Raw genomic sequence first — 21768 nt, 5'->3', positions numbered from 1 at the left:
TGTCTACTAATGATGAAAACACCCTTTTCTGTACAGCGTGAATAACAATGATCAGGCTGCACATCCCCATTGCTCAGGTCGGCATTGGTGGTACTGCCAGCCTTCCCATGGCTGTAGATGTAGTTTTTGGACTGTTTGGGACTTCATATTTCAGTTCCCTTTGCTCTAAGCACTTCATAACGAGTGCGGAGAAAAGCACAAGGCTGGAATTGTTTTAGCTTCTTTCGGCACCAGAATAATAGCAGCCGCTTTTACATGAACACCTGCGACACAGCGGTTATTAAAGATGTCTGTCAAAGCAATGAGGAGTCGGTACACTATGTCCCTGAAAGTTCAACCCCGTATGCTCTGTGGTCCTGTTCCTCTAATTGGTGTCTTACACAGACCTACTCCAGAACCCAGAAGTGTGCCTGTAAATATTAACATACCAGGTAGAGCACTGTACTGTGCGTGCTCACTTTTTCCTCTCAGACTTTGCTGCTGTGCAAACTTTTCTGCAGTCTCGCCTGAAGGGAATCAGCCAGACCATGTGGGGATGTTTGACAAGCTTTGAAACTGAACTTCCAGGCTTATATTTACAATATCTTTGTTTGAGAGGTGGAAATACAACAAATGATGACCATATGAAAGTGGTTATTAGTTTCACTTCTCTGGCTATCCATCGGCATACTCCCTCATTTCGGAATATTCTCACACTCCTATTTTTCTCCTTTTTTATGTGTTTTTAAGCCCACTTGGTGAAACATGATTTACTTAATTCCAATCCTGGACAACATAAAATGCAGAAGAGCTAAACATTAAGTTGCTTTCCTCTTTGTAGGGGGTCTAATCTGGTCACTGTAGGTGGTACGCAGCATCGTTTGTGGAGCTGTAATGGTAATGAAACTCCATTTATGTCTGAATGTGTGTCACAATGGAGATGGGTGCATAAAGCCCCATTAAGTGATTACCCTCTGGCCAACAGCCACCTTTTAGCCCCAGATCATGCCATTTGGTGGCACCTCCTCCCTCCCCCCCCCCCCCCACTGTGTGTATGTGTGTGTATGTGTGCAGATGACCATATGTATGCGTTGGCTGGCGGAGGGGGCTGGAGCAGCTGCTGATTGTGACAGGAAGTGTACAGGACAACATGTGTGCACTTGCATGTTTTTGGCTCACACATAGAAGACCTGAGACCGCTTGTAACTGAGTCAACCTTCCGCTTGATTGCCCGAGGGAAAAGGTGGCTCAGCTTTCTCTCCCGTCTCATCTATGTGAAGGTACAGACAGGGGGTATAGACAGAGGGGGAGAAAGGGTCAGGACACTGAAAGGTGATGCAGAGCCATGTGTTCACACAAGGTCTTATTGATGCGTTCATGTCCTGCGTGCATCCCATACTGTAACCGCCACAGTTTTTAGACCACCGGCAGTTGACTAGTATCTCACTGTAAAGCAATTTTAAGGCCTAAATATGCTTCCTTTGTGTAGATAAATTGCTAGATGTGTCATGCATCACTGCGTTTATTCTTCTATGGGTCCCTTATGTCGACGTGGTTGTTAATCACAACATCCAATATGTTGGTGATTTGATGTGGAACATTTCTAATCCAAACATCGATGAAACTAGTTCAAAACGGCTAAAATAAGTATTTATGTCCTCAGTAGTAGTTCCATTTTGCTCTGTGGGGGTCATTTGTTGCCTTATGTTAACGTTGTTAGTGTAGACATTTATGAACTGTTCACACAAGTCATTTGAAGCTTCTTTACCCTGATGTCCAGGCCAGGCAACGTCGTACACATTCCGTCTTTCCGAGAATGGATCATCATTTCTGTTGTCGTCTTTGTTCCTTTTGCTTCGCACACATGAGTTGTCCTGCACAATACTTCCCCCACAGGTCTTCTGTGGTATTACTTTGCTTGCTACACATCCATAAACTCCCTGGAAATGTACGAAATTACGCACGTAATGACGGGCAGGAGGCTGTATCGGTGTGCGTATTTAGTGTTGAGCAAATGTGGGCCTTTACTCTCATATGGTCGAGGGAGAAGGTGCCCCCCACACAGACTTTGTACCACATTACTCCCCACCCCCAACAAGTAGAACTCTGGAATTATGAGTGCACTATTTATTTGCCATGACTTTTGTCAGCGTTGCTAAGGGAACAACACTATGTGTTCATCCCATTACTTGCTCATATATGATTGGCTCGCCACTGGAAGTGCATAATTCAATTAAATTTCATTTCTGTAGCGCCAATTGCAACACAGTCAGTCATCTCCCGGCACTTTTACTGAGGAAATCCCAAGAATTCCACATGAGCAAGCATATTTATATGCTAGATTTTCTGTCTGTGCCATTTTCACAAAACTCACAGTATTGGACCCGATACTGGGATCGTTGCACAGCAATGACCTGTGCTACACAGTGAATTACTATAGCTTTCATGATCATATTTTACTAAGTCAACGTAGGACTGGGCAAAAACTAAATTTATATTTTGGGATTGGTTATATGCATTTTTAGCACCGAGGACAATCACAGCAATAAAGTTGCACTTTTGACAATATATCTGATGTCTGCAGTCATTTTTAAGTGTGTTGAGAACATTTTTTTTAAAATTTAATCGAAACTCAAGATTTTTTAGGCCCAAGTCAACGTTAGATTGTTGTGTTTGAGCCTCTTGCTGTTTCAACAAGCAGACTATTTTCTGGTGCTTCATGACGGGGTCCCAACCAGCACCATCCTTTGCCTTAAGTTTCAGACTGCAGCTTGACCATGGTTTTCATCTCTTGACTGTTTAAATATCCCAAATTAGTATGCCTGGAACAAGACATTTTCACAAAATGTTATGCACGCTGTCTCCCAACTGCCCCTCCACAGAAACTCAAATAATGTTTGGCTAATTGGCTTTTGAGTTAACATTTGCAGCTGCACTGACGGCATACGCTTGGAATATTTTTGCTGTACTGTTTCTCCTTAAAATGTTTGAAAACAACTTTATCTATAATGCTCTGTGTGTTGTTTGTTGAGGTGTGTACTTACACTCTCCTTAATACGATTCTTAGACCCAAAGACATCCATAACTTCAAGCACAACACAGAAAAAAAAATAAATCATCTATTAGAGATTTCAGGAATAATGAAAAATGTAGTGTGTGAAGCTCATACTTGATAAAACACACTAAATGTAACATAAAGCCCCTTTTCCACTATTTGTTGTGTTCTTCTCACTCATGGTAAAATGATTGTGTATTCTTCATTAATAGATGTATAACAGTAGAAATTGAATATGTCCTAATAGCATTTCAAAAATAGTGAAACGTCTCTAACTTTGAAGTTATGTTCATTTTTTTTGAAGTTTCATTATTTTAAGTCCAATTTAAAATATTTCTATGAAAATATTGCTCAGAGGTGCTCTGTGTGGATTTTGTTTTCAATGATTGGAGGATAAAATGACACTTATAGATGCTGTAAACCTTATATTGGCCACATTGTGAATGTCACTGCAGTGTAAATGTTCACGTCTGGCTCAGGCCCTGATTTAGGCCCCGTTTACGCGTTGTTAAGCGAAAAGGGAAGTTTTGGGGGTCCGTTTACATGACAACGGTGCTTGACGCCACTGAAAAGAAAAAAAGAACTTTTTAAAAACGATCTATCTCTGTGGAAACGGGGGAAAATGCAACTTTTCTAAAACGCTTTGAGCGTGCACTACGGTTGTACTACATAGTTCTTGTGTACATGAGCGAGTAGATAGACAACAACAACAGTGGCAGCCTCCAGAGTGTCATGATTCCATCTCCTTAATCTTTCTCAGACTTGGTAGTTTCGTAGTCGAGTCACCCGTAATAGCAATCCCACTTTGTCGTCTGTATATACAAATGTCTGTGTACTTGCCATTGTTAAGGTTTCTAGCTTATTGTTCTCCATGCACATGTGTGTGGTTTCATTACAAATCTCATGATATGATGAGAAAGAAGCAGTTGGTTTTTTTTTTTTTTAATGTTGGTATGCTCAGAGTGATAGTCTGACCTTTTGTCGTGTCACATGACTATATTACTATATTTGCTATATTACATTCTTCACTGAATAAAATTACTGAAACAATAAAGCAAACAAGCATGTTTCATTAGCCTTACAGTGTTAACATATGATTGCTTGGAAGCACAAAGTGTGGCTTCATTTTAACAAACTCGGCTGTTAAATGATCTGACTCAGACACGGTTAAAGAAAAAAAGATTGGAATATGCCAGTAAAAACATACATTTTCTGCTGATCCCAGTAACGAATGGTTACAATCAATTAAGTCAAATTTCTAATTTATTCAGTGGCGGCAGAGAAATATCGTAACGTCAACCTGGTCAATATACACATGGCAAAAGACTGAATTGTGATGAACTGTGTTTCTATGGACTGTTAATTCATGCCATGCTAATTGAAAATGACCTGATAATGTGCAGCCCTGATTACAGGTTCTTATATTTCTCACATGCTTAGTCCTGCGTGCATTTACACCCAGATAGAGCAGGCTCTCACTTTAGGACTCTTTATTAATACTGTAGCAGTATTTAGGAGAAACTTTTCACATTCCCCAATAATGACACCCTGAACGGTCTGATCGCTTGAGAAAAATGTATAATCTAAGTTTGAAACAAGGAGAAGAGCTGCCATTTTCGGTTTGCGATCACTCTATCACCTGGACACCTTTGAAAAGGCAGTTGTGGAATAGGAAACTATATGAAGGCCAACAGAATGGTATTTTTGTCATTATTCAATTATTCTTTCTGCAAAAGCAGAAACCCAGAGGCATTCTACTTAAAGAGACATATACTACATGTATGTTTTCCTACTTTTACTTTGTGTCCTACCCCCTTCCAAGTCTTTTATCATTTCCTGCTGTGTACATAAGAATTTCTTGTTGGCGGGAGTTTTGATGCTGCAGTCGTCGTGAGCTCCCTACGCTGCACTATGACTGGCAGTATCTCAACATTGGTCGCCTTGATCATCTTCCTGAAATGCTAATGATGGATTTGTTTTGAACACCACCCACCCACCCACCCAGCCATCTCAGCCGGTGAAGATACTGAAGCTGTTCAGCCACAAGCCAGCCAGCGTTAGATCGACGCCCTCCCCAACAAAATCTCTCAGGCCCTCATTGTGCGCGCCAGTAGCTGGATTATGCTAACTCCTAGCTTTGAGAGTCCTACTCCTCCCGATTCCCCTGCATTTCAGAAGTCGGCATCCGGAGGAGCTGTCGTCGGGCTCGTCCAATCTCGACTCCACGCGGAAGGCTTAATGCACAAGTCTCAACCTGCCTTCCCCCCACAGCTCGGTCAATGGAGCTTTTGTGGGGAATGTGGGGAAGGGGTTTGGAATTAATTAGGCCTATAGCGATAACAGTGTCTTAACCCTGGGTGTGAGCCAATGCCGAGCTTTTCTGCCCCTTTTGATATACTGGTCACAATTCCACTTCCTATTTGGTTTTCTAAGAGCAACAGTGTCTCAATGGAGTCCAATCAATGAGCGCTATTGTTTGGGAAGTCAACTGATAGTCTGCCGAATATTCCGGCCTGGAGGACAACCGACCAAGGTTGACATTTGGTTAACGACCTGGTGTCAAGGGAAAGTGCTTTTAGAATAATTTGATTGGCTTTAAATCCATTTCCACTCAGTTGTTGAGATATTAGCTATGAATTACAGGGTTGCAGGATAAGATATTTCCCTAAATGTGCGGGGCCAGAATGAGCCCAAAGAAAACATGTAATATCATGCAGGCTATTGTAAACTAATTCATGTTGAATATCTTGCATGTGAAAGGTTTGTGTTCTGACATGAATACCATGCTTTTCTCACGATGTGTATGGCATGCTTGTATGAGGGTAACGTGCTCGTTTCATCCGAGGGTGTGCACATGGGTGATTTATCACCGGTGTCACAGAACGTGGCTTCTATGGGAACCTCTCCCCGTATCCCCACGCAGCTATTTTTACCAGCTTATTGCTTACCAGCCCACAGGTGACAAAGTGATTGGGAGATAAGACAGATCATGAGATAGAAGTGAAGAGAAAGGAAAGTGAGCCAAGAAGAAGGGAAAGCCCCTCTATCATCATCAAAAAGAAATATTTTGACATGAGCGCCGTCTCAATGCTTGTTTTTGTTAAATCCATGTTTCATTTTAGTAGTTGGACACAATAATTCCAACAGAAGGGGATATAACTCCGAAGAGAACTTTATATCAACCTAACAATTGAATGGAGCTGAGCATGCGGAAGGCGAAGATCAAAATGAATGATGAGAGCACAGAAAGTACAGTGAAATATTATCTTTAAGAGACACATTCATCATCACTGAAATCCACAGTTGCAGCTCTTCCAACACATGGCCCCAGCCTGATTCAACTCTTTTCACTTTTTGCACAAGCTTGCTTTCTCGATTTTAATTTCCTGCACAGATAGCCTGTCAATGTCGCTGGTCTTCAAGGCAACGTCATATAGAATCATCTTATCGCCATCTTGATCGTGCTCTACCAAACAGGAAGATCTGCATCTTGCTGGCTTCTTGTGAAAATATTGCATTTTGCAGGGTACGATCACCTGACAAGTTGGTTTTCTGTTGGATTTGGGCATTTGATTTTGAAATTGTATCCTGAAATCAAGAAGGCACAACTTCCATCCATCCATTTACCTAACCATCCAACCATCATCTATACCTACATCAGGTCAAATGCATTGTACACTTTGCACAGTTCACAATTCCATCACGACAAGAGACAACTACCCACACATTCAGTGTAGAGACACAATTTAATATATTATGCATGGCTTTGGACTAAAGGGGGACATCACAGGTTCTGGAGATAGCCCGGCTGGTGATAGTCCGCCTGGATCTATGCAAATCCACAACAGAATCGCCCCTCAACCCTGGAATGGAGTAAGACCCTGTTGACGTGATGTTTTCAAACGAAAACGGGACAACTTAAGTTGCGTTTTGGGTGTCTGTTTATGTGACAAAACGGAGCTCGGAGCCACTGAAAAAGCAACTCTTCGAGAAAGAGCTCCCAAGGTGAAGCTTTTCAAAAGCGCTCCGACTCGTCTCCATGGAAACAAGGGGAAAATGCAACTTTTCAGTAGTGCTGCTACTGCACCGGCCCGCCACGGCTGCAGTAAACCGTTCTTCTGCACGAGTAGATAGACGATAGCAGCAATGGCGGCCCCCAGAGTGCCATGACTCCCAGTTCATATTTGTTTGGGGCTTTGTAGTTTTATTTTCCAGAGTTTCCATAATAACAGTCTTAAGTTTGTCATTTGTTCATACGAATGTCCGCATACTCGCTTATTGTTAATGTTTATAGCATATTTTTCTCTGTGCTCATATGTGCATGGTTTCATTACACAAATTAACAGAGCCAACTCGTGGCCGAGCAGCGTTTCTGCTATTTCCGTGTTTTCAAAACATTCCCATGTAAACGGGAAAGAATTCTCAACCGATGTGTTTTCACTTCAAACGTTGTATAATCAAGGCCGACGCTTCTTCGATTCAGCTTCTTCTTTTCAGACGCAAAACACAACCTTGTTTATAAACAGTACATTTAGTAGTAGACTGTAGATGCTTCAAATAAAGCCGCATGCCTCATTGAAAAGTTACTTTATTGATCTCTAACAACGATGGGTCCATGTCGGACGTGTCGTGTTAGACATTTGCTTTGTCACTTGCTCTACGTATAATTGATCAGCTTTTTCCTGGTGGAATCCTAAGGAAGGCAGGTCGAGTTGAGTGGGGCCATGTGGTGAATAAGAAGCATTATCATGTCACATTTGCTTCAGCTGTGAATCTGTTGTTTACCATTGCTGCCACCCCGACCAACTGTTAGCAGCCATTAAAGGCAAGTGTTACAAGCTCACTGGCTACCTGCCAGAACACACCCACACCCACACCCACACACACACACACACACAGACACACACACACACACACACACACACACACACACACACACACACACACACACACACACACACACACACACACACACACACACACACACACACACACACACACACACACACACACACGCACGCCAAACATATGGCAGGATCTCACAAAGGTGCTACTGCTAGACCTCACACAACACCGGTGTGAAGGAGCAAAAACAAACAAGTCTACAAATACTTCTTTTCTCCATCAGTAATTATACCGATTCAGTGTCGGAAATACTAAGCCAGTCAAGGCCACATATTGGGATAGTGGTTAGCACTTCTGCTTCATTGTAGGGATGTTGTGGCTTCTACGTTATGGGTTCGATTCCGGGCTAGGTCTGTGCAGATTTAGTGTATTTCCACTGTGCCTGCATGGATCCTAGTTTGAGGTGTGAATCATTGGCGATCTATATGGAGTGTTGCCGGCTTTGACCCATTCTTATCTGGGATTGGCTCCAGTCCCCCTCACTAACCTGCATTGGACAATGTCTGAGGATATAAGGTGGCTCGATGGATAACCAGAAGCACAAAACAGAAAAATGTAGGGCAGGAGGTTGATGGGAAACGATCTGCAATATCGGTCAAGCCCAGAATCTGAATTGCATTATGCTCAAACAATCACAAGTGTTGGTAAATATGTGACTTTCAGATGTTTAAAAATCATCTCAAACACTTTTGAGTGAACTTCAGTTGCCTTCATTTGCAAAGTAAGAGCAAAGAGAAAAATCAGGTTTCCAACTCAAGCTGCTTCTGTATTTTTTCCGTGAGTTGTTGCACAACGTTAGTGTAGCAAGACAGTAGCATTTGCTAAAAAAAACACTGACGTTACCTGATGATCATTGTGTGAATCTCAAGCAAGGGATTGTGCAAAGGTTTGGATGAAACCTGGCTCAGACCATAGCCGAACTCCAGGCTGAATTATTGCAAGTACAACGAAATTCCAAATGAAAGTTAATCCTTATTATTGTATTTTCTAAAATATATGTGTTTCCAACTACTTGTTCGTTGCCACAGATCATTTTGCAAAGTAACCATTAGACCATCGGAGGAATGAAATGTCACATAACAAAACATCTTTCTTCTTTAGTCTACGTTTCAGTCACAAAAATCTGAAAGCCAACAGAAAATTCTTCAACTAATCTTTACTGTCTCCCATTTTGTGTTCAGGTACTACCCGCGCCCCACGTGAAGGAGAAGTTCCTGGCGTGGATTACAATTTCCTCTCAGTAGAGGACTTTCTGGAGTTGGAGAAGAGTGGGACCTTGTTGGAAATAGGAACGTATGAAGGTAAGTTAGAAATTCAGGTTTCCAATTGGTTAACAGCCTTCACTAAACACACATTCTATACTGCTTTATGTATATTAATTTAGCTTGTTGAGTAGGATCCGGCAGGGCATTTGATGGCGCCACAGGTGAGGCTGGACTCGTTACTATAGTGTTCCTTTCAGTGAGGCTGAACATCTCACTCCCATCCTTCATTGCTACAAGAGTCAGCCAGCAAGCTTTGGACTCTGAAACTGTGTGCTGCATTATCAGCGAGCTGTGTTTTGCAGTACGGATTGAATCCGAGGTCGACTTTGTTGCCTTGGGGGGATGATCAGGAGAGATTTTTAGAAACATAAGGTAGGACTCATATAGCTTGCATCAGGAGGCCGAGGGTCATCATATAACCTCCAGCATAAAAGAGCCTTGAAGATCATAGGATGCTGGAGCCCATCCCACCTGAATATGGCCCTAGGGCAAGGCAAGTTCTGGTGACCAGTGAACCTCCAATGCATGTTTTCCCAAACTACTTGCACAGGGAGAACATGCAACTGCGACCTCACCACCTCACCACCTTTCTGGTCCCTCCAGTTGTCTCATATCAGTCTACGTTTTCTCATCTAAACAGATGAGAAAAGAAACTTAATACAGGAGTCATATGTTAGAGTAGTGGATAACCACATCACTTTAAGCACACCACCTTCTGGCAATGGCTGTGCATTTTATCATTCTTATGAATAACTGACCTGGCATAGAGGCCGTGACACTATACTCACATCCTGACATTGTAGCTTCAAGGGAGTTTGGAGCAATCACTTCTGTGCACGACATGCATTACCGACTGTTTCGGACCCCTGACACATTCTTCTTCGGTTTTTTCTCGTTCGGCGAACGTGCCGAAATAGCATTTAACCTCATTCAGGACAGGTGTGGCAGATATCGCCACGTCTCTCAGTACCGCCGGCCGACACTTCACCCTCGCCCACTCACTGCACAGCCTCAGCAACGAGGCACGTAGGTCCCTCATCCAGGCCAATTCGCTCCACTTGTGGACAGGTACACCTGCTGGCACAGCGGGGAAGAAAGCATGTCCACCGCTCTGCCTCCAGCCAGCACTCCAGAACACGGCCGCCCACACCACAGCCGGGTTTTGTTGTCCACGCCAAAGACCGCACCGCTCCCTCTTTGTAGCAGCATTCAACTTTCACCCCTCTGCAGCATCACATCCGCACAATGCAGTAAGAAGGTGTACGCACGGAGAAGGTCTTTTCCTCAAGTGAGGAGATTTTAGTTTGGTCATTCTTGGCATGCTGCACTCCTGCACTCACTTTATCTACTACTTAGTGGAGGTCAGAAAGCAACATGATCCGCGCCGTTCTGCAGAGCTGTGGAAAGTATCTTTTGAGGCATATTGGAAAATAGCAGGCAATGAGGGTGAGAAAAGGTTTCAGCGCAGCCAATAAAAAGTCTGATTTTGTGCAGGCGTGTAAGGACATGATATGAACACGTCTTCCATATGTGTGTGTGCATGTAATGTAAATGCACCAGAGTGGACAGATTTGTGCATTTATTTTGTCATATTCCTTATTTTCTAATCTTTTTTTCCTTCATAATCAGCATTCACAGTAAACATATCACACACTGCTGACTGAACTGCAATAAATGAGGATTCCATGCACAGTGCATTCATGATCTGCATGTCAACAAATTTGGCCAATCAGACGGAGCCCTACGGCCCTAGATGTTGTTTCTGAAGGGTTGTATTTCACTTCATTATTTCAAACTTGCATCAATCCCCTTTTGAAATGCTTCTGGTGGAAACAAACGTGTGAAAACGATGCATTTGAGCCTGAATTGTCATGTTAAGAAGGCTGCCTCATCCTGGGAAGACGTGGGAAGTTGACTTATTTTATGCAACTGTTTGAAATACAGAAGCATTCCCTCGGTTACCAGCGACTGCATATCACTATCGTCATCACTATTTAAAAAAATGCGTGATAATTGTGCATGTGATCCAAAAAAGTATTGTCTTTACAAGGATTTTCAACGAGAGGAATTGTCTTGTCACAGAAAACATTTTGAAATTATACAATCAACAACAACTTGGACTTCAATTTGATGAGATAACGTTTAATAGAGTACACGGTTAATATTGTACTTAGTGTTATGTTTTAATTTAGTGTTAAGCTGTTTTAAGACTCCAGACATAATATTTAACCATGGTTATTAAGCCTTTCAGTGAAATTATGAGTAAACTCTTTGTAAGTTTCAAATAATCGCCGACGTTAATCAAGTAAAAGCCTTTTAATGATTGTTTCTCAAGCATGTTTTCACTGCCTTTGTGGAAAAACGACATTTACAAAGTACTTTCCTTTTGCCTCTTTATCTTGAAATTAAACTTTCTCCATCGGATCTGCACCAGAACAAATTCTGTCTTTTCACAGGAAGAGAAAAAAAGTTGATCTATTGGATGCTGATGCTTTATTAGCTCATTGGGACAGTTTTTCAGATTGCACAGTCTCTAAACGTCTGCCTGAGTTCCTCTTTGGATGATCATGACTTGGTTACTGGATGTATTCGCTCCTTTTAGTTGAACCAAAACTGCAACTCTGGCACAAGAAAAGAGTGCGACTGTAAATCGCTTCAATTGAAAAAAATCTTCGCTGAAAAGAAAACAGGCTCTGTATTTACGTGTTTGCTCAGTTTTATTTTTTATTTTTTTTTTTATATGGAAATATTTTTTTTTTAGAATAAGAAAAAGAACTGCATAAGCTGTAACTTTATTAAGCTTAAAAGTGTTGGAAAATCATTGTGGGGAGTCTCCCTAAAAGTTTTGAGCTGGAACAAGACGAAAACTGTAGCTTTAAATGTGAGATTTAACATTCCCCCACAGACCAACTCAGTATTTACATACAAAGGCCGTGGCTAAACCCTCCTCCAAAACACACACACACACACACACACACACACACACACACACACACACACACACACACACACACACACACACACACACACACACACACACACACACAAAGCTTTTGACCCCTCCTCTCATGCCCTCCTTCTACACCCCCCCCATCTTTACCCCACCTCCTTCTCCGTTGCCTAGGTAACTATTATGGGACCCCCAAGCCGCCCGTGCAGCCCCCCAGTGGGAAAGTGATTAGCAGTAGCGGTAGCGGCGGTGATGCCCCACTGCCAGACGGGCTCAGCGGTAGCCTGCCGGGCTCGCAGCACTCCACTCCTCGACGCAGCAAGTCCTACAATGACATGCACAATGCTGGAATAGGGCCTGGAGAGCCGCCGCAGGAGGACGACGAGGACCTCCCTGACATGAACAGCAGCTTTACAGGTATGTCAAAAAGCACATCAGAGCAGACCTTCACATGAAAGTGCCTGAGCGGCCTGCATGAAGTCATTCAGAGACTAACTGAAATGTAAAGCAAATTATTTGATTTGTGTAATTTGTACTTAAAATGACCCACTTTCACTGTGTTAGCTATCAACTGTTATCCCCCCCCCAAACTTTCAACTGTTTTCGTTTTACAAAATGGAAATGCTTTTTAATTATTTGTTGATATTTAAACACTTATTTAGTTGTGGACACCTACACATTGCAAACCTGATTGCGATTTAAAGCCATACTCTCTACAAAACTATCATGTTTTCATTTACAATCTTTATAAAAATGGTAATTGCTCCTTTTTTTAATTTTGCACTTTGCACAAAATGTTAGAGCAGCGGTGGCAAGTACATATTAGTTCAGGGGCCACATAGCGCCTAATTTCATCTCTAGTGGGCCGGACCAGTAAAATAGTCCCATAGTAATCTTTAACTTTAAAGTTTTTCTTTGTCGTGGCGCCGAGTATATGTGATGAAAATTCTTCTATTTTCAAAAAACTACAATCTCAACTTAAAGCCAATTTAATGAAACCTGTTGACATGTTTTTATAACATCACTTTGAGCAACGAGGGCAGCATCACTGATATCTATGCTCGGATCTCAGTGTTGCGTTGTGTCTGCTATTCTTAAAAACCTTTTTCATGTGGTTTTTTTTTTTGGTAAATCTGTGTTTTCTTTGAATTTTTGACTGTTTTTCTTGCTCTGGATTGGAGCCTCTTGCGGCCCAGATTTGGCCCAGTGTGTACTCGCTGTCCTTTAAAAAGTTTTTCTCATGGTTTTAGGAATTTCAGCCTTTTTTAGCTGTTTTATCAATTTGAGTCATTTTAATTCTTAACTACGCCTTTTTTTTTAATTTGTTGATTTATTTTATTGTTAAATTTTTTTCTCCTGGGTTAAGTTGTATCAGCCGATTGACCTCTTTTTAACCAGGAGATAAGAGTAATTTTGAAAGAAAGTCAGACTTGCACTTGTGAGTTGAGTTAGAAAATCTTCCTTTAGATATAATTTAGTGAAACCTTCAAGGGATCCCTAGCAAGGGGCTAAAACCCCCAACCCTAGAGTATTCTTATAAACACCGATGTACAGGAGCTGAGGCTCTGCAGTTGTCTTCTCTGGCAGTCTCCTCTGCACAGATGTGCGTTTTCCCCGCTTGGTAGCTTCGCATGGCGGGTAGGAAGGCGGCGTCCAATAACAAGTGTTCACTCAAGACACATTTAAAGCGCATTCTGAAGCCAGGCGTTAACAGCATTTGGTCTCCAATCGATTCAGATGCAATTTTCATTCATTTGGACACAAAATCCGGGGCGGGAACGGGGCCTCCAAAGCTGCCAGCACTCTCCAGACTAAATTAAATTTGGCGTCTTCACACAGGCGACATCCAAAAATGAAGCATCGCAGTTGTTATTGATATTTTTTTTTCCTAGACAGTTTTTTGCACCTTTGCAGAATTTGCCTGCAGCCAATCAATGGCTGCAGTTGTTGGTGTTCTTTTTGAAACTCCTCCTCACGTCTTGAGACTTTCACAGCTGATTGAGGACACCTTTAAGCAAACAGCGAGTTTACAGGCAGATCTGTCGTCAACAGCAGCCCGAGGACGCGCCGCGCTGGATTCAGTTTAGAGGATCAGACCGGGATGGGATCCAGCTCGCGGCACATTGTGTTTGGGCTCCTCGGAATAACAGGGTGTGATGGAGACAGTGGGAGAGAGGAATGGAAGTAAGGAGAAGGTAACAGGAAATAACAGCGAGCAGGGGTGGGGGGTGGGGGGTCAGGGTGGGATTGGACAGAGAAGCAGGGAGAGAAGCAAAAGAGGTTTGCATGTTGTGAAGGAGGATAAGCTCAGAGAAAAGAAGGAGTAGGAGAACGAACAAAGCGAGAGAGAGAGGAAGAGAGGACTTTGGTGTGGCTGCAGCACACAAGAGCTTCTTTGATTGGTGAGTAAGTGGAATCTGGGTTTGAGTGCATCCAAAAATGTAAAATAGTGCCACCTGGCTGCCAGCAGAAGAGGGTGGCGGGCTGAGCAACGTCTTAAAGTTTGAGACGTTTGTTTGAAGCATCCTGCTGCTTCTAAAGCATCAACAGCCCCGTTTCTATCCTGCTTGTGTGTTAGTAGGCCAGGAGGCTTTGTAAGGAGGTGGACTCGGCCCGGATGAAAGCTGTTCCCACCATGTGTTTTATTTCTTCTTTCCTTCCCAAGGTGGAACCAAAAGTTGTTTGCTTGCCATCTGCGATTGTGCGAGCTCTGAGGGTGCCAGTCAAGTGTGAGTGTGAAAAGGAGATAACAGGAAGCGAGGTGATAGCACTTCAGAGGCCACGAGTCGAGGTGTGAACTGCCCACTCAGCAGGCCTCACGTGTCTTTATAAATGTAGGAGGCAGTTTTGGATAAACGCTTCCACTCCATGTTGGAGCTGGTGGTTTTTACTCCATGTTGGAGCTTTGGAAAGACTTTACATAGATCCGGATTTCTCAAAAATACTTAAATAATGGACGTGTGTGCACTCTTTTGTGGTGTGGAATTTGAAAAGCGCCCAAACTTTATATTCCCCATGCTGTGTTTGGGTTCCTGTCACTTGCTCAGCTTACTTAGGTGAAACAAGAAAAGAGCATTCTCATGCAACAATGCAATTCAAAGTGCTTTATGTTAACGAACAAGGGGGAGAAACTAAAGGAGTTAAAGACACAGTGCAACATAAAACGCGAAAACTAGTTTTACTGAAAGACCGCAGCAAACAGAAGTGTCTTCAGCATCCTGCAGTTTTCAGGGACTTTGTTCCAAATATTTGGTGAATTAAAAACTAAAAGCAGCTTCTGCGTGTTTGCTTCTGACTGGAACAGACTGAGGTTTGATCCAGATAATGTGAGAATTTAAAATTACATTTTGGGCTCAAACCCACTTGTGATTGATGGTTTGCGGTTTCTTCCTGTGGCATTCGGATTCATTTGGTCCCAGTAAGTATGTTGGGCCCCGAACAGTCGTTAAATTAAAAGCTGGTTTCTTTTCTTCTCTCTTAATCCCTCCAGGAGACTCCAGTGAATTAGACGAGATTCCTCACCCGGTGCGCCCCTACGTCCCCCGCCAGAGTGACCCGTCCTACGCTGGGACAACCCCCTCACCAACGGCCACCACGGAGAGCACACAGCAAACACACTCTCACCTGAGCCATCCTCCCCCGGAGGACCCGCTGGGACCTCTGCCTGACAACTGGGAGATGGCCTACACCGAGAACGGAGAGGTCTACTTTATAGAGTAAGTAACCCAAGGAAAAAAAGCGCTGGAACTGTTCTCGCTTATTGTGTTCATTCGGTTTTAATCTACCATCTTCTGTGTCATTGTGTCAGCTTAATATAGCCTGTGTTCAGAAATCTTGGAGTGCTTCATGCTCAAATTGAGCCACATTTGCCACGATTTAATCGAACTGAATCGTCAAATCACGAGCGATTTGTGTGTAGATTTTGTCGCCGCTTCCTTCACACAAGACATCATTACTTGTTTCTTTCTGTCCAGCTTGTGGCGAAACAATCAACTCATTTATTTGAACACAGCCTGAACCGAGATCCCAACAAATTCCTCCAGAATCCAAACGTCTCTTATGATGCTTCTCATGTTCGCCTTTCATTGAAACGTTTGTCGGTTGGACAATTAAGCAGATATTGTCAACTAAACAATGGGACGCATTTTCACCTTGAACTCGTTTTCGCTGACATTCATCAGACTTGAATAGACTGCAAATGCTGGAGAGAAAAAAACAGTTCTCTATTGAACATGTAACATTACTTTCTGTTTTTTAAGGCCAAACTTGTCTTTGTGTAATATTATACCGTTATTATCCAAAACATTTCCCTCATGAGATCACCTTGACTTCTCTCACCGTTGTAAACAAATGCTGACGGCCTGGATTGGACTATCGTCTTCCGTCTTCCAGACACTAATGGACCATCAAAAGTGAAACGCCGTTTCTGGGTTGTTTCCGGTTCAATCAAAGTATCTCAAAGTGGATTTTAATGGCTCTGCTGCTTATCGACGGCCGGACTTGGATCCGATCATCACGAGCTCACGTCCGCAGATTTATTTTTATCGTTATGTGCTCGTTCATTCATTCTTCGACTCCAATGAGTTCATGTCACCAATGTATAAAACGTTGACGACCCTGTTCACCGTAATTACGTCCACGGTATTCCTTGAGAAAACCTTTGTAGTGTCGTCTTCTTTTTCTGTGTGGCTTTAATGCCCACAATGAAAACCATCAGGGGGGAGTTTTAAAGACACTCAGCCCCCCCCCCCCCCCCCCCCCCCCCCCCCCAGTGTTCCTCACCTCACTTTCTCATTCTTTCCAGTCTTTTAAGTTGAGTGTAGTTTAGGACAGGAGTGTGGACCGATAGGTGATATAACGGAGATATCAGCCAAACGTGTGATACACAATGATCTTTCACACTTTCTGACCTCGGACCTTCACATATATCCAGCGGGTTTGTATCTTGTGCTCGTTGATATTGCGATAAATTTCTCGACATATTGGGCAGCTTCACTTCTTTTTTTAACCAAAAACTTTATCTGCTCCCTCTATTCCAAAGAACATATGCGATACTGTTTGGTACATAGACTGACGCTTTGATTCATTTGACTTTTCAAATCAGGGCCATTGTCTGGGTTGGAGAGCAGAAATAATGGAAGACCTACCTTCCTTTTTAATCAATATTTAAAAAAACACACACGATGCAGCTTCGAGGACCCTGAGTTTCACTTACTCTTTCCAAGGTGGCTGTGCACAGTGTGACGTATTAGAATAAAGAGTGTTTTAATGTTGTTTGTCGCTGCATGTAGAAATGTTGTGAGTGTTTTAATGGCTCATTGTAACGACGGCTCAGCTCCAGTGTTTCCAGTGCATATGAAGTTAATTAAATCCGTCCGAATTTTTATCATTTATACTCAAAAAGAGTAAGCACAAGAGCTATCCCGGATGCATTCATACATCGTCTGACTTGTGATGTTGCGCTGAACTCGCTGCTCCAGCGTGGCATTTCTGAGCAGCTGACGTCATTGGAAATATGCTTTCCATGGCAGCCGCTTCACACATGCCAATGAATAAGAGCAGCGCGTGGTAAAAGGACCGGAGCAATGGTGAGAAAAAATAACAGGATGCTCCACAAAAAAATAGCGGCTTCCACACATCGTGACCTTCTGACCTCGAATGAACCTCAAAGATTCATCGAGGGAAAAAAAAAAAAATGCCAATCTGAAGTCACAACTTTCACAAAGCCCCTGATTCAGGTCAAGAGCAACTTGTAAATCCACGTTAATGCCAACAAAACCCCACATTTCTGACGGATCTCCCACAGATAATTTTCAGGAAAATGTTTGAAAGCTTTCAGGGGCACTAAATATAGTTTAGTTCTGGGGCCACATTCAGCCCAGTTACATCTTGAAAGGGCTGGACCGGGCAAATAGTGCCATAATAACCTCTAAATTTCAACTTAGTATAGTTGTATAAATAGAGTATACATGATGAAAATGTGTATTTCCAGAAAACCAAACAATTACTGGCGAAAATGACTACAATCACAACATGCAGCCAATTTCAATGAAACCTGCAAAATGCAGTGAAACGTCAAAAGAATTTCTCTTCTCGCTGTTGTAGGTTTTTAGAAACTCGCAGCATGGCTTTGAGGCCAGTGTGACTGCTACAAGGCAGCCAGCTTTCATGGCAGCATCACTGATATCTCAGTTCATGTCTCGGTGTTGTCTTGTGTTCACTACTCTTAAGAAATTTGTTAAAAAAAAAATTAAATTTTTTACAATACAGCGATCTGGTGGGCCGGATTGCAGCTTCCTGCTGGTTGGTGTTTGCACACGGCCCTTACGTTTGACACTTGTTCTAGTCCACCTACAGAGGGACTGTGGATCAGACGTTAAAGCATCTCCTAATCCAATTCCAAATAGTAGTTTTGTCTCCACTTCACCCTGTCCATGTGTCAAAATGTGTTTGGGAGAGACACTAAATCCAAAGTTTCTTCACCATATAGATAATATCTACTAGTGTTCATCATATAACGGATTCATCCCATGTAACAGACGCACCCTTTCTATGATCTGTGAGTGGGTCAATAAACTGATCCTTAAAACGATGACTGATCCACGCTTCAACAAGTACATACAAGTACATACAGTACATACATAGAAAGTAGAATGTTTTGAGATCTCTCCCTGTACATAGCTGATATGACTATGTGAAGACGTCCTTATATATAATCACGTACTTCTAATTAATCATTTTGCTGTGTGTCTTGTTTAGCCACAACACAAAGACCACCTCGTGGATAGACCCTCGGTGCCTGGACAAACCTCAGAAACCCCTGGAAGAATGTGAAGATGATGGTACGTTCTTGTCAGACCGACAATTGATCCAAACATGTTTAGATACAATTTGTGTCATCGATCTTTTTAGTTTCAGCCCTCGTGTCAGAAATGATTCAGGCAAATATGTTAAGTTGATGATCCTCTGTCTGATTCTGTGACGTCTTGATGTCGAGTGTTAAATCGTTCAATGACTGATTTCTCAATAATACTTGGGCTTGAGGAGGAGAGTGGAGTTTCCCTTGGTAGCCCTTAGGTGTCAGTGTTGGGTCACAGAAGACGGTGAGCGCAGCAGCATTAGGGTGGCATTGCTTCTACTCCAGACTCCCTATTTTTTCTTTTTTGGGATCAGAATTTGAAACCCCATAGCTTCAATCAAATGACTGTATCATTTGTGCCATCCTGCACAAACAGGTTACACCAGATTTAATTGAATCTATTAAAGTGCCATGTTCAAAGATGTTTACCTCTAGTACATAATGTACACACTCATATATACAGTATTAATAAGCAGTTACACACACCAACATATTGCTTAATTAAATAATGGTTTATGATTCAAGCCTGAAAAACAATTTTTCCAGCTTTCCGTTTGTTCCAAACCACAGACCTCATTTCAGTCATCTGAAGGAAAATCATGCAGTGTGATTATTGTAAACCTGGGTGGTCACTGTCACTGGGTGACGAGCAGGCTTTGATTGAATCTTGCCACCAAGTGGCCAGATGTTGCTATTACACCCAGCTGACCCACAGATATTTGTCTTTTTCTCCTTTTCTGCCCCTTCCTGTTCTTTCCCCCATGCTGCTGCTGCTACTGCTGATCCTGCTGAGCAGAAGGGGTACACACAGAGGAGCTGGACAATGACCTCGGTAGGAACAGCACGTCTTTGACACTATTCGTATTGCTTCAAGAAAATGTGGTCACTCTGTTGTCCCTTTTGCACATAATTCCGTCTTCACCTAAATCTTTTGTTTATGCTGGATGAGGGTTGTCTCACTTGTACAATGGAGGACATTTCTAGCTCACACTCCGAATAATAACACAATAATGTTGTGTTTTGTCTCCTTTTTGTATTAAAGAATCACAAATGCACCAGTGTCACCAGTGAAAATATGTAAAAATAGTCCCTCTTTTTAAATATACACCCAGTGTGTTAACTGAATGTTGGAGTTGGGATGTTTTCATACTATAATATAGGACATAGATACAAAATACTGGACTGGGTCACTATTTTCTTTAAATAATTGGGAGAAATTGATCTGCCACGCAGCCACTGCTGAGCAATGAATAGTATAAAAATGCGTTTTGAACTTTCAAATTGATTTCTATCACATCATTTGCTACATACTGTAATGTAATAAGTTTCCCAAGAAAGGGTTAAAGAAATAGTTTGGATGGAATAAACAAAAAAATAAGCAAATACAGTCGGGACAATACCTCGTGCACATTTCCATAATGCCGTGCGCCAGCGGTGGCTTGTACAGTGTCACTGGAAGTGTTGTCTGGTGGTGACTGTAACTCCCATCATTTAGAAATGAGACATTATGCTTGCGAAACACTTCACATTTACCCAGCCTCCCCTTCAGTGTGTGACTCTCGGGTCAAACACACTCTGCATGTGGCCTTGAACAGCATTGTAAAAACTCAGCCGCGCGCTTCCCAACACGTTCGCAGAAAACTCTCCCACATCAGCGGATCGTCATTTCACACATAAGAGGGCGAGGCGGATCCGAGGGGGATTGTTACGCCGATGATTTTCCTAATGTGTGTCTGAGCCAGACGGCAACGGGCCCCGGTTCTGTTCCCCGATGCCCATCAGCACACTAACTAGCCTATCAGACAGAGCAGTGAGGGCTCTTGTTACACGATAAATGGTGTCTGGAGACGGTGTTACGCTCTGGTAATGAATGATGTCATTCCATTTGAGGAGATATCAGAGTAATGATTGTTGCAGGTCTTTGTCATTTCAATCATCATCATCATCACTATCATAATCATGCTTTGACACAGACTGGAGGTGCACCGACGTACAGAAGACGAGATCACATCAGAAATGCCAACATAAGTGTAATTGTGTGATTTATCTATGCATTACTACTGCTTAAGAAGTAGAAAAGTTTTAGTTTATTTCTAAAAAAAAAAAGTTGTAGCCCAAGGATTAGGGACCATATTCAAGCATCAGAGCTGAGAAGAGGATTTCATCCTCCTTTAAACCCTCCATAAGTCGATATTTTCCTTTATTAACTGAGCAAATTTACCAAACGTAATATGAACGAGGTCAGCAGCAGAGAAACATCTACCAAGTCTCCTTGTAGATTGTCTCTGCCATCTCCTCAGCCAAAATATATTAAAGGATAAAACATCCATTGATTTGATGGGCCGGTTCTTCATCAGCTGCCATTGTTGAGCTTTTTAAATTATGTGCGTTGAAAACCGGCAGATCAGACGAGTTCCCCGTCCATTAGACAACTGGATGAACGTGCTCGATAATTATCGATCAGCACAATCCAGTACAGGTGAGCCAAAGAAACCCAATTAACTGCAGCTCTCCGAGGAGAAGCAGACAAAAGCATTTCATGTGTGCCGCCACACACACACATACACACACACGCACACACAAACAAATTCTCACACACAGAGCTCCTCTCAGCGGCTCAAAGTTACTCAGGAGAAATCAATCACAGCACTGTATCAAGAGAATGAGATGCAGACATGTAATTCATCACGGCTGACTCCCGCCATGAATTCACAGTATGTTTTAGAAAATGGGATGTGGGAAGAGGGACACGGGG

General features: G+C 42.5%; 1 protein-coding gene across 1 annotated transcript in view; it reads left to right on the top strand.

The window, feature by feature from the left end:
- magi1b (membrane associated guanylate kinase, WW and PDZ domain containing 1b) overlaps positions 1-21768 on the top strand; it is a 166948-nt gene that overhangs the window by 98785 nt on the left and 46395 nt on the right. Inside the window, 5 exon segments of the mRNA XM_080461088.1 lie at positions 9121-9240; positions 12329-12571; positions 15645-15870; positions 18914-18996; positions 19810-19845. Coding sequence (XP_080317214.1) covers positions 9121-9240; positions 12329-12571; positions 15645-15870; positions 18914-18996; positions 19810-19845 — 708 coding nt within the window.

Source organism: Lipophrys pholis (genome assembly GCF_963383615.2).
Source record: "Lipophrys pholis genome assembly, chromosome: 4".
Lineage (NCBI taxonomy): Eukaryota > Metazoa > Chordata > Actinopteri > Blenniiformes > Blenniidae > Lipophrys > Lipophrys pholis.
The sequence above is the reverse complement of the archived record's forward strand: the minus strand, read 5'-3'. Positions and strand labels throughout refer to the sequence as shown.